The 18,488-nt window shown below is 38.6% G+C and overlaps 1 protein-coding gene across 4 annotated transcripts in view; it reads right to left on the reverse strand.

The window, feature by feature from the left end:
- Window positions 1-1,448: 1,448 nt before the first annotated feature.
- Window positions 1,449-18,488, reverse strand: part of LOC141548205 (cation channel sperm-associated auxiliary subunit gamma-like) — a 29,878-nt gene continuing 12,838 nt past the window's right edge. The window contains exons 22-30 of one of the 4 annotated variants that reach the window (XM_074276903.1): window positions 18,268-18,424; window positions 18,083-18,146; window positions 17,580-17,675; window positions 16,441-16,527; window positions 16,201-16,293; window positions 15,980-16,079; window positions 15,360-15,480; window positions 15,114-15,227; window positions 1,449-1,626 (exon numbers count right to left, since the gene is read on the reverse strand). In XM_074276903.1, the coding sequence (XP_074133004.1) occupies window positions 15,115-15,227; window positions 15,360-15,480; window positions 15,980-16,079; window positions 16,201-16,293; window positions 16,441-16,527; window positions 17,580-17,675; window positions 18,083-18,146; window positions 18,268-18,424 (831 nt within the window). In that variant the 3' untranslated portion in view covers window positions 1,449-1,626; window position 15,114. Of the gene's footprint in view, window positions 1,627-14,178; window positions 14,249-14,848; window positions 15,228-15,359; window positions 15,481-15,979; window positions 16,080-16,200; window positions 16,294-16,440; window positions 16,528-17,579; window positions 17,676-18,082; window positions 18,147-18,267; window positions 18,425-18,488 lie in introns of those variants that run through there. The other 3 variants (XM_074276904.1, XM_074276902.1, XM_074276905.1) reach the window with 3 other exon arrangements.

An 18,488-nucleotide genomic window follows, 5' to 3' on the forward strand; every position in this document is an offset into this window, starting at 1 on the left:
AATAGAAAAAGAAAAAAAGCATTGTCAAGTACACATAAGAGATGATTCAAAATATGAAACAAAACAGTTTTTCTTTTCTTTTGAAAGTAATATTTATTTTATTAAAGCTTTTTATTTACAAAACATATGCATGGGTAATTTTTCCAACATTGACCCTTGCAAAACCTTTTGTTCCAAATTTTCCCCTCCTTCCCCCCACCCCCTCCCCTAGCATGTTAAATATGTTGAAATACATGTTAAATATGTATACATATTTACACAGTTATCTTGTTGTACAAGAAAAATCAGATCAAGATGGAAGCAAAAGACTGAGAAAGAAAACAAAATGCAATCAAATAGAGGTGTTTTTAAAGAGGGTCAATATGTATGTATAAGAGGTTGAGCTGTGAGGTTGCCACATGGACAGGTATGACAGGCACTTCCCTATTCCAAAGTCTGAGCTGCCTGAGGAGCCTTGGACCAACCTGTGGCTGATGGATGAGGAACCCACCCCCATGTAAAGTCCCCTGCTGAGCCCTGAAGTGCCTCTGGGAAGCCCATAGCAGTACTCTGGCTGGCTCAGGCCCTAGCTACTGTATGTCTCAGAGCCTGTCCTGTGTAACTGGCAGGGCCTCTACGGGCCACAGTTGAGTTCCTCTTCAACTTCTAAGGCAAGAGTTGCTTTACCATAGTTCTTTTCATCACATCTATTCCATCTAAACCCAGTCATTATGTCTCACTCAAACCCAGTGAGAAAGTGGCTGCTTGTTGAGTGGCAAGAATATAATTCCATGGGATATACTGTAGTCTGCCTGGGGTGGATCTATGTAGACAGATCCACAGATCAGTTTAAACCAAATTAATTTACTCCTGCCTTTTAAAGAATTGCAGACCTAAATAAGTAAGTTGCTGAATGAATATGTGCCTGAATAAATGTCATCTCTACTTTCTTCCCAGCTGGTTGATTTTTTTTTGTTTTGTTATTGTTTTTTAGTGCCATTCTTTCTCTCTTGCATTTCTGCACTATTAGTTTGGAAAGTTGCTTCATTTTTGGACACTGTATGCTCCAGAAGGAGCAACATAGGAGAATTCAACCTTGCTGAATTTCTCTTGTAACACCTACTTCAAATTTAGTTTTGGGTGGCTATGTGGAAGCAGTTTTTAAGAACCAAATCTTTCTGGGCATTCTTCACTTTAAAAGGATCAATTTTATGAAAAAAATCTAGTTTTTCTTTTCATGAATGGTGAGAACCAGAGCTCATAATGTTTCCATTTTAGAAAATTCTTTTCAATAAAAACTTGTCTAGAAATTGAATGTGTTTAAAAAAAAAAAAAAGGATGAATAAGAGTATCTTAGAGGTAGACAACAGTTATCAGGATTTTGATTGAATGGCAAATATATGACCCTTAAAGGAAAAGAGATTATAAGTGAGCTTTCTCAACATACTGCCTGAAACATAAGCTGAATGTATTTGCTATTATTTTATTAGTAGAACTTTGATGGAGATAAAGAGAGAACCTGAAAGTAGAAATAGGAAGAAAGCGATACTCCAACTCCCCCATCTTAAGAGTGACTGAGAGGACCTTGGATTGTAAACAATGACCATGGCGCTTGTATCATCAGGGGAAGACAGCTTTCAGTAATAACTAGAAGATAGAAGGAATGAAAAAGTAAGATTTAGGATGAACGAAATTTTATTGCCTGTGGAATTCCATTCCAGATGGATACCAGAAAGGGTGAATGGTATTTGGCTGGAACTTTGGGATGGGAGGGTGGAAGGAGATGGAAATAAAAAAAAAAAATCTATTTTCTAAGTCAGTTATTTTTCCGAGGTATTTTACATTTTCTATTTTTTCATTCTTTTTAGTTTGACTGACTCTTGATATCTCATACTCATTAGCTTTCATTTGCCTTGTTCTAGTTTTTAATGTATGGTTTTCTTCCGTTACGTTTTTGTATCTCTTTTTCCATTTGATTTATTCTACTTTTTGAGGTGTTTTCCTCAATGGATTTTTCATTTGATCAATTTTATTTTATTTTAATTAACCCTTTTTTAATTTTCAAAACATATGCATGGATAATTTTTCAACAATAACCCTTGCATTCCAATTTTCCCTTCCCTTCCCCCATCCCTTTCCTAGATGGCAAGTAGTCCGATATATGTTAAACATGGTAAAAAACATATGTTAAATCCTATACATACATACATATTTGTACAATTATCTTGCTGCACATGAAAAAATCAAATCAAAAAGGAAAAAAAATGAGAAAAATTGGAAGCAAACAATAAAAAGAGTGAAAATGACCCATACTCAGTTCCCACAGTCCTCTCTTTAGGTGAAGATGGTTCTCTTCATCACAAAATCATTGGAACTGGCTGGATCATTTCAATATTGAAAAGAGCCACATCCATCAGAATCGATCACTGTATAATCTTCTTGTTGCCATGTACAATGATCTGCTGGTTCTGCTCATTTCATTTAGTATCAGTTCGTGTAAGTCTCTCCAAGTCTCTGAAATCATTCTATTGATCGTTTCTTATAGAAGAATAATATTCCATAACATTCATATACCATAACTTATTCAGCCATTCTTCAATTATTGATGGGCATCCACTCAGTTTCCAGTTTCTAGCCACTATAAAAAGGGCTGCCATGTTATGGAATAATATTATTGTTCTATAAGAACAATAATAAAGCCTTAATAATAACATTCATATACCATAACTTATCCGACCTCATATGGAGCAGCCGGTTTGGTTCTGGGCCACACTAAGGAAGCATTGTAGCTTTAGTCAAGTATAGGCTAGAGACAGATCATATCTATTTCTAGATTTCAATTTTCTCATTTAAATGAGAGGACCAGTCAAAAGGAAGTATGGTACAGTGGGTAGGGCGCTGAACTTGGAGCCAGGAAGACCTAAATTAAAATTCTAGCCGTGGCCTTGAGCAGCCCTTGGGTTTCTTTGTCTGTAAAATGTCACAGAAGTATGAAAACAAACTGTTCACATATATAGAATGCTTTGCAAACCCTAAAACTCTGTATAAGTGCTAGTTGTTGTGCTTATTATCTGTCAAATGAAGGAGCTGGATTCAAACCTCTGAGTCTATGAGGTCCGTGGTCCTATGGTCTGAAGAAAGAGAGGAGACTGGAGGGTGGATAGACAAGAATGGAGAGGACCAGTTAAGATACTGTTAAGTTTTTCTTTTTTTTATATAGCTTTTTAAAAAACATCTGCAAAGTTAGTTTTCAATGTTTGTCCTTGCAAAATCTTGTGTTCCAAATTTTGTATCCTTTCCTTCCCTCCACCCCCTCCCCTAATCAGCAAGTAATCCATATATGTTAAACATGTGCAATTCTTATTATTGATGATACCCAAATGAAATTAGGATTTCTGGTGGTCAAAGAGTTAATAAGATCTAGTGGCAGCACAAGGGTAGGGAGTTCTGAGGATTCCCTTTCTGGAGGCGCAGTTCTCTGTAAAGGAATTTACAGACCCAGAAACTTAATTGATAAAAGAGATTTATTATGGGGGTTGGAAGTAAGGTTAAAGTCTGGTTAAGGAAATAGGTATGGATAAAGAGAAGAGGGCACTGGAAAAAGTATTCCAGTGGGCAGAGACCCTTGGCGTGCCAAGTGTAGGGCTGCCATGTTTGGAACCTCTGCAAAGAGAGGGTTTTAACTTGGCTCTTTTATAATAGGGGGCTTTTCACACTTAATACCATATACCAAGATAAGATCAAAATGGGTCCATGATTTAGGCATAAAGAATGAGATCATAAATAGATTAGAGGAACAGAGAATAGTCTACCTCTCAGACCTGTGGAGGAGGAAAGAATTTATGACTAGAGAAGAATTAGAGATCATTATTGATCACAAAATAGATTTTGATTACATCAAACTAAAAAGTTTCTGTACAAACAATACTAATGCAAACAAGATTAGAAGGGAAGTAACAAATTGGGAAAATATTTTTACAGTTAAAGGTTCTGATAAAGGTCTCATTTCCAAAATATATAGAGAATTGATCCTAATTTATAAGAAATCAAACCATTTTCCAATTGATAAATGATCAAAGGATATGAACAGACAATTCTCAGATAATGAAATTGAAATTATATCCACTCATATGAAAGAATGTTGCAAATCACTACTGATCAGAGAAATGCAAATTAAGACAACTCTGAGATACCACTACACACCTGTCATATTGGCTAAGATGACAGGAACAAATAATGATGAATGTTGGAGGGGATTGGGAAAACTGGGACACTGATGCATTGTTGGTGGAGTTGTGGAAGAATCCAACCATTCTGGAGAACAATCTGGAACTATGCCCAAAAAGTTATCAAACTGTGCATACCCTTTGATCCAGTAGTGCTGCTATTGGGCTTATATCACAAAGAAATACTCAAGAGGGGAAAGGGACCTGTGTGTGCCAAAATGTTTGTGGCAGCTCTTTTTGTTGTAGCTAGAAACTGGAAGATGAATGGATGTCCATCAATTGGAGAATGGTTGGATAAATTATGGTATATGAAGGCTATGGAATATTATTGCTCTATAAGAAATGACCAGCAGGATGAATACAGAGAAGCTTGGAGAGACTTACATGAACTGATGCTGAGTGAAACGAGCAGAACCAGAAGATCGCTGTACACTTCAACAACAATACTGTATGAGGATATATTCTGATGGAAGTGGATATATTCAACATAAAGAAGAACCAACTCACTTCCAGTTATCAATGATGGACAGAAACAACTACACCCAGAGAAGGAACACTGGGAATTGAATGTAAACTGTTATCACTACTGTCTATCTACCCAGGTTACTTATACCTTCGGAATCCGATACTTAACGTGCAGCAAGAAAATTGGATTTACACACATATATTGTATCTAGGTTATACTGTAACACATGTAAAATGTATGAGATTGCCTGTCATGTAGGGGAGGGAGTTGAGGGAGGGAGGGGAAAATCTGGAAAAATGAATACAAGGGATAATGTTATAAAAAATTACTCATGCATATTTACTGTCAAAATGTATAATTATAAAATTGATTAAAAAAATATAATAGGGGGCTTTGGACAAGCTGAAGGGGGCTCGTCGGTGGAGTCCCAGGTTGGCTCCTCAATGGGTTTCAACTAGGATTAGAATTTAAATTGAATTCAATGAGTTTTAGGACTGAGCCTACCCCACCCAGATAACAAAGATGAAACTGTGCTTGGGGTCGAATCTCTCACTGAGGCAAAGTTGAAGGAGGTTTTCTCCTTTAAGGATTTTCAGTTTTGGGGTTCCCTCTTCAATCTATGATCCTATGGTCTGTTGAAGGAGAGGAGACTGGAGGGCCGGTACATGTGAATGGATACTGTTAGTTGGTCAACCAGAATTTCTTAATAAGTTTTTATTTTCAAAATTATATGTAAAGATAGTTTTCAACATTTTCCCTTGCAAAACCTTGTGTTCCAAATTTTTTCTCCTTCCCTTCTCCCCACTCCCTTCCCTAGATGGTAAGTAATCCAATATAGGTTAAACATGCAATTCTTCTATACATTATCTTGCTGCACAAGAAAAATCAGATGAAAAGGGGAGAAAACAAGAAAAAATGTAAGCAAACAAACAACAATAAAATAGGTGAAAATATCATGTTGTGATCCACACTCAGTCCCCCCAAGCCTCTCTCTGAATGCAGATGGCTCTCTCCATCCAACTGCCCTGAATCGTCTCACTGTTGAAAAGAGTTGCATCCATCAGAATTGATCTTGTTGTTGCTGTGTGCAATCTTCTCTTGGTTCTGCTCACTTCTCTTAGCATCATGTCTTAAAGTCTTTCCAGTTAAAGACATTCAGTGCTCTTGGATAGGCCGAGCGAATATAATTAAGATGACAATACTCCCTAAACTAATCTATTTATTTAGTGCTATACTAATCAGATTTCCAAGAAACTATTTTAATAACCTAGAAAAAATAACAACAGAATTCATATGGAACAACAAAAGGTCGAGAATTTCAAGGGAAGTAATGAAAAAAAAATTAAGTGAAGGTGATCTAGCTGTACCTGATTTAGAACTGTATTATAAAGCAACAGTCACCAAAACCATTTGGTATTGGCTAAGAAATAGGCTAATTGATCAGTGGCATAGGTTAGGTTCGCAGGGCAAGATAGTGAATAAAAATTGCAATCTAATGTTTGACAAACCCAAAGATCCCAAATTTTGGGATAAGAATTCATTATTTGACAAAAACTGCTGGGAAAACTGGAAATTAGTATGGCAGAAACTAGGCATGGACCCACATTTAACACCACATACTAAGATAAGATCAAAATGGGTCCAAGATTTAGGCATAAAGAATGAAATCATAAATAAATTGGAGGAACATGGGATGGTTTACCTCTCAGACTTGTGGAGGAGGAAGGAGTTTGTGTCCAAGGGAGAACTAGAGACCATTATTGATCACAAAATAGAAAATTTTGATTATGCCAAATTAAAAAGTTTCTGCACAAACAAAACTAATGCAAACAAGATTAGAAGGGAAGTAACAAATTGGGAAAACATTTTTACAATTAAAGGTTCTGATAAAGGCCTCATCTCCAAAATATACAGAGAATTGACTTTAATTTATAAGAAATCAAGCCATTCTCCAATTGATAAATGGCCAAAGGATATGAACAGACAATTTTCAGATGATGAAATTAAAACTATTTCCGCTCATATGAAAGAGTGTTCCAAATCACTATTGATTAGAGAAATGCAAATTAAGACAACTCTGAGATATACACACCTATCAGATTGGCTAAGATGACAGGAACAAATAACAATGAATGTTGGAGGGGCTGTGGGAAAACTGGGACACTGATGCATTGTTGGTGGAGTTGTGGAAGAATCCAACCATTCTGGGGAGCAATCTGGAATTATGCCCAAAAAGTTATCAAAATGTGCATACCCTTTGACCCAGCCATACTACTACTGGGCTTATATCCCAAGGAAATACTAAAGAAGGGAAAGGGACCTGTATGTGCCAAAATGTTTGTGGCAGCCCTTTTCATTGTGGCTAGAAGCTGGAAGATGAATGGATGTCCATCAATTGGAGAATGGTTGGATAAATTATGGTATATGAATGTTATGGAATATTATTGTTCTGTAAGAAATGACCAACAGGAGAAATACAGAGAGGCTTGGAGAGACTTACATCAACTGATGCTAAGTGAAACGAGCAGAACCAGAAGATCATTATACACTTCAACAATGATACTGCATGAGGATGTATTCTGATGGAAGTGGATATCTTCAACATAGAGAAGAGCTAATCCAATTCCAATTGATTAATGATGGACAGAATCAGCTACATCCAGGAAAGGAACACTGGGAAATGAGTGTAAACTGTTATTTTTACCTTCTGAATCTAATTCTTCCTGTGCAACAAGAAATTCGGTTCTACACACATATATTGTATCTAGAATATATTGTAATATATTTAACATGTATAAGACTGCCTGCCATCTGGGGGAGGGGGTTGGGGGAGGAAGGGAAAAAATCTGAACAGAAGTAAGTGCAAGGGATAATGTTGTAAAAAATTACCCATGCATATGTACTGTCAAAAAAAAGTTATAATTATAAAATTAAATAAAAATAAAATAAAAAATAAAGTCTTTCCAGTTATTTATGAATTATTTTTTACAGAACAATAATATTCCATGACATTCATAGACCCTCACTTACTCAGCCATTCTCCAGCTCATGGGCATCCACTCAGTTCCCAGTTTCTGGCCACCACAAAGAGGGCTGCCATAAACATTTGTGCACATGTGGGTCCCTTTCTCTCCTTTAAGATCTCTAAGATATAGGCCCAGTAGAAACAGTATTGGATCAAAGTGTAAGCACAGTTTGATAGCCCTTTGGGCATAGTTCCAAATTGCTTTACAGAATGGTTGGATCACTTCACAACTCCAACAATATATTAGTGGTCCAGTTTTCCCCTCCAATAATCATTATCTTTTCTTGCCATCTATAGTGAAAGAGAAAAACAGGTTTCAAACCCTGAGAAGACTAAAACCAGATTGTCTCCAGATGAAGCCCCAAAGGGTAATATAACCTGGTTCTCACCACACAAGACTCTCCTAGAAGACTTTTAAAAGCATCTTAAAGAGAGCTAGAAGGAAAATGGGGAAAGGAAAGGAAAACTTTGCCAGAGGGTTTGGAAAAGGCATTAAAAGATATCATTAAAAGATAGATTGGAAAAAGAAAACAATTCCCTGAACAACAGAATATGTGAATTGGAAAAGGTAAAGAAATCCAAGGAAAACAGAATTTGTGAATTGGAAAAAGAAAATAACTCCTTAAAATTTTTTTTGTGAAATGGAAAAAAAAATTTTTTAAACAAAACAAGTCATTTAAAAATTCAGTTGGACAAATACAAAAAGAAGTAAAAAAAAAAGTAAATAAGGAAAATAATTCATTAAAAATCAGAACTGAACAAATGAAAATGAATGACTTGATAAGACATCAAAAATCAGTCAAGCAAAACAAAACAAAACAAAACAAAAAAAGAAAAAGAAAAAACAGGAAAAAAATGTTAAATACCTACTTGGGAAAACAACAGACCTGGAAAATAGATCTAGGAGAGATAATCCAAGGATTATTGGAGTCCCTGAAAATCATGATGAAAAAAAGAGCACAGATGCTATTTTTCAGGAAATCATCAAAGAGAACTGCCCAGATATCATAAAATCAGAAGGTAAAATAGCTATTGAAAGAATTCATTGAACACCTTTTGAAAGAGACCCCAAAATTAAAGCTTCAAGTAATATTGTGGCTAAAATTTAGAACTATTGGAGCAAAGGAAAAATATTACAAGCAGCCAAAAAAAAAAAGCCAACAATTCAAAGATGAGGAGCCACAATAAAGATTACTCAAGATCTGGCAGCTTCCATATTAAAGGATCGAAGGACTCAGAATATGATATTCCTAAAGACAAAGAAATTTGGAATGCACCCAAGAATAAACTACCCCACTAAACTGAGGATTTTCTTCCAGGAAAGAAGATGGTCATTCAGTGGAACAGATGAATTCCATTTATTTCTGATGGAAAAAAACAGAGCTCAACAAAAAAATTTGACCTCTAAATATAGGACTCAAGAGAAGCACAAAAAGGTTAAAAAGAACTCTTGAGAACTGTATTTCTCTTATGGGTATACATAGAGAGTGCATGTATAATTTGAGTTTACTATTATAATATAAAAAAGGAACTAGAGGTGAAAAGGGAATTGTACCAGAAAAAGGGGAAAATGGAGGTAAAAAAAGAGGGAAATTACATCTTACAAAGAGGTAAAGGAAACCTATTGTATCTGAGGGAAAGAAGGAAGGATGATGAACATTGTATGAATCTTACTCTCATCAGATTTGGCTCAAAGAGAAAATATTAGACATATTCGGTTTACAGAGAAACTTTTCTCACCTTATTAAAAAGTGGAAGGGGAAAAGTATAAGAAATGGAGAGGGACTCTAAGGGGGAGGGATTCTAAGTGGAGGCGGATTCTAAGTGGGGAGGGCTGCTTGACAAGAGGTGCCCATAATTAAATATTGGGGAGGAGGTAAGGGGAAAGGAAAGAGAAAAGTATAATCTGGGGATAATAAGATGGCAAGAAATACAGAATTAGTATTTTTAACTATAAATGTGAATGGGATGAACTCTCCCATAAAGCAGAGGTGGATAACTGACTGGATTAAAAGCCAGAATTCTACAATATGTTGTTTACAGCAAACACATTTAAAGCAGGGTGATACATACAGAGTAAAGGTAAAAGGCTGGAGCAGAATCTATTATGCTTCAGATGAAGTAAAAAAAAAACAGGGGTAGCCATCCTGATCTTAGATCAAGCAAAAGCAAAAATTGACCTAATTAAAGAGATAAGGAAACTATATCTTGCTAAAGGGTACCATAGATAATGAAGCGATATTAATACTAAATATATATGTACCAGGCGGTATAGCATCTAAATTCCTAAAGGAGAAATTAAAGAGAGCTGCAAGAAGAAATAAGACAGTAAAACTATAATAGTGGGAGATCTCAACCTTGCATTCTCAGAACTAGATAAATCAAACCACAAAATAAATAAGAAGTTAAAATAGTAAATAGAATACTAGAAAAGTTAGGTTTGCTAGATCTTTGAAGAAAACTGAATGGAGACAGAAAGGAGTACACTTTCTTCTCGGCAGTTCATGGAACCTATACAAAAACTGACCATATATTAGGACATAAAGACCTCAAAATCAATTGCAGAAAGGCAGAAATAGTAAATGCATTCTTTACAGATCATGATGCAATAAAAACTACATTCAATAAAAAGCCAGGGGAAAATAGACCAAAAAGTAATTGGAAACTCAATAATCTCATCCTAAAGAATGAATGGGTGTGTTGGGGGAGGAAGGAAAAAAATCTGAATAGAAGTAAGTGCAAGGGATAATGTTGTAAAAAATTACCCATGCATATGTACTGTCAAAAAAAAAAATTATAATTATAAAATTAAATAAAAATTAAAAAAAAAAGAATGAATGGGTGAAACAGCAAATCATAGACACAATTAATAATTTCATCCAAAAAAAATAACAATAATATTGAGACAACATACCAAAATTTGTGGGATGCAGTCAATATGGTAATAAGGGAAAATTTTATATTTCTACAGAGGCTTACTTGCATAAAATAAACAGAAGATCAATGAATTGGACTTTCAAGTAAAAAAGCTAGAAAAAGAGCAAATTTAAAAAACCCCAATCAAATACTAAACTTGAAATTCTAAAAATAAAAGGAGAGAGTCATAAAATTGAAAGTAAAAAATTATTGAATTAATAAATAAAACTAAGAGTTGGTTTTATGAAAAAACCCAACAAAATCGATAAACCTTTGGTAAATTTGATTAGAAAAAGGAAAGAGGAAAATCAATTTGTTAGTGGAAAGTTCAAATGAAAAGGGAGAACTTTCCACTAATGAAGAGGAAATTAGAGCAATAATTAAAAATTACTTTGCCCAACTTTATGCCAATAAATTTGATAACCTAAATGAAATGGATGAATATAAAATATAGGATGCCCAAATTAAAAGAGGAGGAAATAAGTTGCTTAAATAGTGCTATTTCAGAAAAAGAAATAGAACAAGCTATTAATCAATTCTCTAAGAAAAAATCCCCAGGACCAGATGGATTACATGTAAATTCTACCAAATATTTAAAGAACAATTAACCCCAATATTATATAAACTATTTGAAAAAATATGGAATGAAGAAGTCCTACCAAATTCCTTTTATGACACAGATATGATACTATTACCTAAATCAGGTAGGACAAAAACAGAGAAAGAAAATTATAGACCAATTTCCATAATGAATATTGATGCAAAAATCTCAAATAAAATATTAGCAAAGAGATTACAGAAAATCATTCCCAAGATAATACACGATGACCAAGTAGGATTTATACCAGGAATGCAGGGCTGGTTCAATATTAGGAAAACTATTAGCATAACTGACTATATCAATAACCAAATTAATAAAAGCCATATGATGTTCTCAATAGATACAGAAGAAGCATTTGATAAAATCCAAGACTCATTCGTATTAAAAACACTAGAGAGTATAGGAATAAATGGACTTTTCCTTAAAATAGTCAGTAGCATCTATTTAAAACCATCAGTAAGCTTCACATGTAATGGGGATAAACTAGAACCATTCTCAATAAGATCAGGAGTGAAATAAGGTTGCCCACTATCACCATTACTATTCAATATTGTATTAAAAATGTTAGCTTTGGCAATAAGAGATGAAAAAGATTAAAGTAATTAGAGTAAGTAATGAGGAAACCAAATTATCACTCTTTGCAAATTATATGATGGTATACTTAGAGAACCCCAGACAACCTACTATAAAGCTATTAGAAATAATCCACAACTTTAGAAAAGTTGCAGGATACAAAATAAATCCACATAGATCATCAGCATTTTTATACATCACTAACAAAATCCAACATCAAGAGATACAAAAAGAAATTCTATTTAAATTAACTGTCGATAGTATAAAATATTTGGGAATTTATCTGCCAAGGGAATGTTAGGAATTATATGAACAAAACTACAAAACACTTTCCACACAAAGTCAGATCTAAACAACTAGAAAAATATAAAGTGCTCCTGGATAGGTCGAGTATATATAATAAAGATGATAATAATACTGTCTAAACTAATCTATTTATTTAGTGGTATACTAATCAGACTCCCAAGGAACTATTTTAATGACCTAGGAAAAATAACAAGAATTTCAAGGAACTATGAAAAAAAAATAAAATGAAGGTGGCCTACCTGTACCAGAGCTAAAACTCTATTATAAAACAGTGGTCATCAAAACCATTTGGTACTGGCTAATAAATAGACTAGTTGATCAGTGGAATAATTTGTCCTGTCAACAGGACAAAATAGTCAATAACTATAGCAATCTAATATTTGACAAACCCAAAGATCCCAACTTGTGGGATAAGAATTCATTATTTGACAAAAACTGCTGCAAAAACAAGAAATTAAAGATAATGATTGTTGGAGGAGATGTGGGAAAACTGGGACACTCCATTCTGGAGAGCAATTTGGAATTATGCCCTAATGTAGCGAGCTGTCGTCTCCAGAAGCTGCCAGATCGCTCTCTAGGAAGAGATCTGCTGTGTCTACTCAAATCTTTCAGACAGATTCTTCTTCCTGTAGTGAACCGTTGTCTCCAGGCAGTTGCTGTTAACTCTTGTCCAGAGAAGTGACTTCCCTTCCTGCAGAGAGCCCTGTCAAGCCTGATGTAATGCAGAGACTTCTCCTCTCCTGGAGTGCTGTCCTCTTTTATCCTCCCAGAGAATGGGCGTGAGATAATGCAAGGGCTTCTGGGAAGAACCACTTCAGCCAATGAGCTTGCTCCTTCTATCAAATCAACTTGAGTTCTCACCTTGTAATTGTCCAGACAACCTGAATTCTCACCTTGTCACTGTCCAGACAACCTGAGTTCTCACCTAGTAATCCTAACACCCTAAGGGCTATCAAACTGTGCATACCCTTTGATGCAGCACTATTACTACAAGGCTTATATCCCAAAGAGATCTTGAAGAAGGTTAAGGGATCCACATGTGCAAAAATGTTTGTGGCAGCCCTTTTTGTAGTGGCTAGAAACTGAATGCTTGCCCAGCAATTGGCTGAATAAATTGTGGTATATGAATGTTATGGAATATTATTGTTCTGTAAGAAATGACCAGCAGGATTGAGGCTTGGAGACACTTACATGAATTGATGCTAAGTGAAATGAGCAAAACATTATACACAGCAACAAGATTATGTGATGATCACTTCTGATGGATGTGACTCTCTTCATTAATGAGACAATTCAAACCAGTTCCAATTGTTCAGTAATGAAGAGAATCAGCTACACCCAGAAAAAAAACAAAAAACAAAAAACAAAACAAAAAAAAAAAACAAAAAAAAACTATGGGACATATGTGGACCACAATATAGCATTTCCACTCTTTCTATAATTGTTTGCTTGCATTTTTGTTTTCCTTTTCAGGTTTTTTTCTTTCATTCTAGATCCAATTTTTCTTGTGCAGCAAGATAACTAAAAATATGTATACATATATTGGATTTAACATATACTTTAACATATTTAGCATGAATTGGACTACCTGCCATCTAGGGGAGGGGGTGGGGGAAAGAAGGGGAAAAGTTGGAACGGAAGTTTTTGTAAGGATCAGTGTTGAAAAATTACCCATGTATGTGTTTTGTAAATAAAAAGCATAATTAAAAAATTAAAAAAGGCACTAGCCATTTTGCTTTTGGTAGAGATTGCTAACATCTGTCTTGCTACTTGGAGAACCTTAATATTCTGCCTCCTGGCTGGACAATAATATGTGTATATGTATGTGTGTGTGCATGTGAGTATGCATGCATATGTATGTATGGGAAGAATATATCTCAGCCTTCCTAGGTACAATTTGAAAACTGCCAAGCATCCCTCAAACTCCCCCTAGCTAATGGAATCACAGCATGACACAGCTCAAAAGAGCCTTACTCTGGGATCAGCCATGCTCATGACAGACTCCGACTGGGGAGACAAGTCCTCTCCCTTCTGTTTTCCTGGTTTGGACATTCACATTTCTAAAGCCCAGTAAGATTTACCAAGTATTTTTCCTTAGAGATAAGTGAGGTAGATCCTGAATATCATCGTCCCCACTTAACAGTTGAACTTGGGGTCTAGAGAAGGGAAGAGAAGCAGAGTTGGCTCTGAAATCCAGGTATTTTATCTCCCAGCTGTCCCTGTACATCATGCTCCCATCCCTCTTCAGCTAGACTCTCTCCAGATTGGAATGGTTCATTCTCTTAGGCTGTCACCATGTACAGTTCCTCATCCCCCCCACCAGGATCACTGAGCTAGGATCACTTTATCTTATCCCCCTCCATCATTCCCCTCCATCCTTCTGGGTCCCTTCCCTATCTTCTGGAGACATCTTCTGGCTCCTGTCCCCTAGCTCCATCATTGATCAGTGTGGCAGACATGCAGAGGGGAAGGAGGAGAGTGGAGAAGTGCCTGTCCCCCACAACTGCATGCCATGTGCTTTCCAGGCTCTTTTAGAACATACCGAGCAGAAGTTAGCTGGCCTAATATTAGCTGGCCATTTCCCAAGCTTAGACTAGCACTCAAGGAGGTTCTCCTCTCTTTTTTCTCAGGTCCTTGTGTTCTAGTCTTCCTCTTTCCACCTTCCCTTTCCCACCTTCAACCCAGTGTGTGCTAGTTCTGGAAAGAGACACCCTCCTCTGATACTCCAGGCCCAGACACTGCAGGAACTACACCCGTTCCCTAGAAAGCTTTTTATTGATTGATCCAGAGGATGAGGGAGGCTGGAAGGGAAAGAGGATGCCAGAAGGAATGGAAGATGGCAGGGGACTAGGGAGGAAAAAGGAGGGGCTGGAAAGTCTCAGGAAATGTTGGGGTAGAGAGGAAAGGGGTATCCTGGGAGGAAGATAGGCCAGAAGGGATGGAGAGGGGAAGAAGGCTGGGGTGAAAGAGAAGAGACCCACGATAAGGAGAAGCTGGAAGAGATTTGTGGAGACTATCAACCTCAAGTGCTTTTCTTGACTCTTTTTTTGAGAGAAGGCCTCTCTGATGTACTCGTCTTGGAGCTGATTTTAGAGGGCAGAGTACTGACAGATGTTGTGTATGAATAGAAAGATTCTGCAAAGAGAAGATCCAGGACACTTGTGGGGCAGCCTCCTAGGTAACTGAAAGGACGCTGCCCCTGCTCCCTGCCCCTAGTTTGCCCTTGTCCCTCCCCTACTCCCTCTGGCCAGCTGCCCAGGGACTTACCTGTAGTGATGAGATCAGTGAACTTTGCCTTAAGTTGTATCCAGCCATTCTTTACATGTGGCCAGAGGAAGCAGGACAAGAGGTACAAAAAGACAACACTCAAGCATACATACAAGGATATCTGGTGGAAATAAGAGGATAGTGGAGAAGCCTTGAGGACCATGGGGCAGAGCAGGGAATGACAGAAAGAATCCCCAAGAACTCCAAGGATGGCATGAACGTATGGGCATAAGGCGGGAGACCTAAAGGCTTTAGGGAACAGGTGGTGATGATGGAAAGGGAGGCAAAGGGGAGAAGCTGCAGATAGGGAGGCAGTGAAACAATCAGTCATTTAGGGCTGGGTGGGGAGGAATAGTTACTGTAACCCCTGTCCACAGAAGCGGAGATTTAGAGCTGAAAGGGGCCTTCTAAGGATCCAATCCAATCACCTCATTTTACAGATGAGGGGCCTGAGGCCAGGAGAGGTCAAATCCCTTGGCCAACGTCATTCAAGAACTGGCAGGGCCAAGATACAAATTCAGATCCTCTGATGCTTAGGTTCAGAGCTGTTCCCACCATGCCAGACTGGGGAATACTGGGAAAGGCATGATGGGGGAAGGGCAGGGAGAAGAGAGGCTCACCCGTACAAAGAAGAGGGCCCTTCGACGACTGAGTGGGAGGCCATGTATGTGGAGGATGAAGATGAGCTGATAATCACAGTAGGTACTTGTGTCTACACCCCTGGCCAGGACAGAAGGGCAATGGGATTTATTCTTGGATGGCTTTGAGCCCAAGGGGAAAGCCAGGGGTTCTCCCATATACTTCTACACCATCTTCCCTTCCCTTTCCCAGAAGATCTTACCTGTTGCTCACCATGATTTTGAAATAAAATTCAGGAGAATAGATAGACTTGGGGACGATATCATAACAAGGAGAATTCGGCAGACATAGCCACCTAGGGAGATTGTGCAGCTATGGAGCACTGAGGAGACCCAAGGCAACCTCCATTTCCACCCCCCAACCCTCCATCTTGAAAGTGGCCAGCAGCAGCCTGCAGATACTGGGCAGGCAGAGAGGACTCTGGAATGGGGGCCTTGCTTACTCAATGCCAGAGCTGTTATAACTCAGGATGCTAAAGGTCTGTGAGTGTTTCCTCTTGTCCCTGACAATCCAGATGAGGCTCTCAGAGCTAGAGAGAGGAAAAGCTATGTTCTGCTTCTGGCTGGGGCCTCCTAGGCCAGCCATCTGGTGAACTTAAATCCTCCATGGGATACTGGTGAGTGCGTGCACGCTGTTTGCACACAGGTTTGCCTGAGGCCATGTCTCAGCTCCTGGTAGGCATTTTGCTATTAACAAATATTGACAGAGCCCAGCACATGTGGCCTCTGACCTTTAACTCTAAATCTGTGATTTTATGCATCCTTAACCTGCAGAAGGCAAGAGGCCATGAGGGCTATCTTCAAGTAATTGTAAGACTGTAAAGAGAAAGGTTTAGTTTGGCCCTCATGGGCAAGAATGGAGCCATGGGACAGGAGCTGGCTTTAGATAGCCAAAGGATGTGAGTCTGAATCTCAGCTGCAACACATATTACAGATACCAGCTTAGAGAATTACCCCATCTTTCTAGATTTCAGAGTCCTTATCTGTAGAATGAGGGAGCACATCCTGGAAGGGCCCTTTGGCTCAGAGTCTATGGGTCTGTGATCTTATGCATAAGGACAGGTGGGAAGAAGTGGCATGGGGCAGGAAAGCCGCTTAAGCAGAAGAGGGGTTCCAACCTGAAGCAGACAGCTTCTGGACGCCTGAGATCCTGTTATTGCTGTATGGAGGCCCCCAGGTCACTATGTGTGGAGGTGTAAATTTATCTTGGGGCAGCAAGTTGGCACAGTGGAGAGTATGCCAGGATCAGGTGGTCTTGGACTCAAATCTGACCTCAGATCCTTACTAGCTGCGTGACCTATAGGAAGTCACTTAAAGATAGTTGCCTCAGTCAGTCTCTAACCATGAGATGGAGAAGGAAATGGCAAACCACTCCATTATCTTTGCTAAGAAAATCCCAGCTTGGCTCAGAAAGGGTCAGACACCACTGAAGTGACTGAACAATAAAAATTGGTCTATGCATGTGACTGCCTGTCTGGGCCTACAAGTCTTAGAGTAAAAAGGGTTTGGGGAAAAGTGGCAGGGGAAGGTTGATATGGGGGAGAGACTCCAGGAACCCTATGGGCTTGGAGTCAGTAGTTACCTGTCATTAGGACTGTTGTAGCGGACGATTTCTTCCTCTGAGTAATCCACGATGTTGTCCAGGGAAGTTCCTCCACCAATCACCTTTAGGACATAGCTGCACCAGAGACACAGGGACTTGGGCAACAAGGACCCAGCCAGTTAGGCAGCTCCCTGTCCCCTTCCACCTGTCTCCCAAATTTTTCTCCACCCAGACAAAGGGAGGCTCACTGTTGGCTTCATCCCACCCTACAAAACACAGACACAAACACAGACACAGACACAGACACAGACACAGACAGACACATCCACACAGAGTGAGGCAAGAGGCAGGGGCCCAAGAGGGGAGGTCCAGAGGAAAGAAAGTGGTCTCAGGGGGTTTAAGGAAAGGCTCAGCTTGGCAGCACTTCCTCTGGCAGGATTTGTACCTCACTATGGCATGTAACAATACTACTGAAGTCCCCGGATTGGTTTTTTCCAAGGCTTTCCCAAAAGCAGCCACAACAAGGAAGGCATGGGGCTTACCTGCCATTGAAACTTCCTGACTCACCAGTCACCATGTCTTGGACCAGGAAGAAAGGGTAGAAAGCTGTGGAAGGAGGAAACAAGGCTGAACTGGGAAAAGGGTGGATCTGTGTTAGGGCAGAGGGCTGGTACTGGGCTGGGGGAAGGTCATGTGCTGGGTGGCTGGGCAGGGGCCCCTCTCTCACGATCACTGAATAAGAAGCAAGGCATTTCAGGGTCTGGGTGCACGCAGTCAAAGTATCGTTTATTGGTCTCCTTGTTGTGCCGAAGGGTCAAGGTGATGTCAAAGGCCAACCGCTTGCCTGGGGGGCAGCCGATGAACATGGGGATCTGCTTATTTCCCTGTCCAAGGAAGTGGGAAAGGAGGAAAGAGAGCAAGAGGGAAGAGTTGGGGAGGGAAGAGAGA

The sequence above is a fragment of the Sminthopsis crassicaudata genome, chromosome X (assembly GCF_048593235.1).
Source record: "Sminthopsis crassicaudata isolate SCR6 chromosome X, ASM4859323v1, whole genome shotgun sequence".
Taxonomy (NCBI): domain Eukaryota; kingdom Metazoa; phylum Chordata; class Mammalia; order Dasyuromorphia; family Dasyuridae; genus Sminthopsis; species Sminthopsis crassicaudata.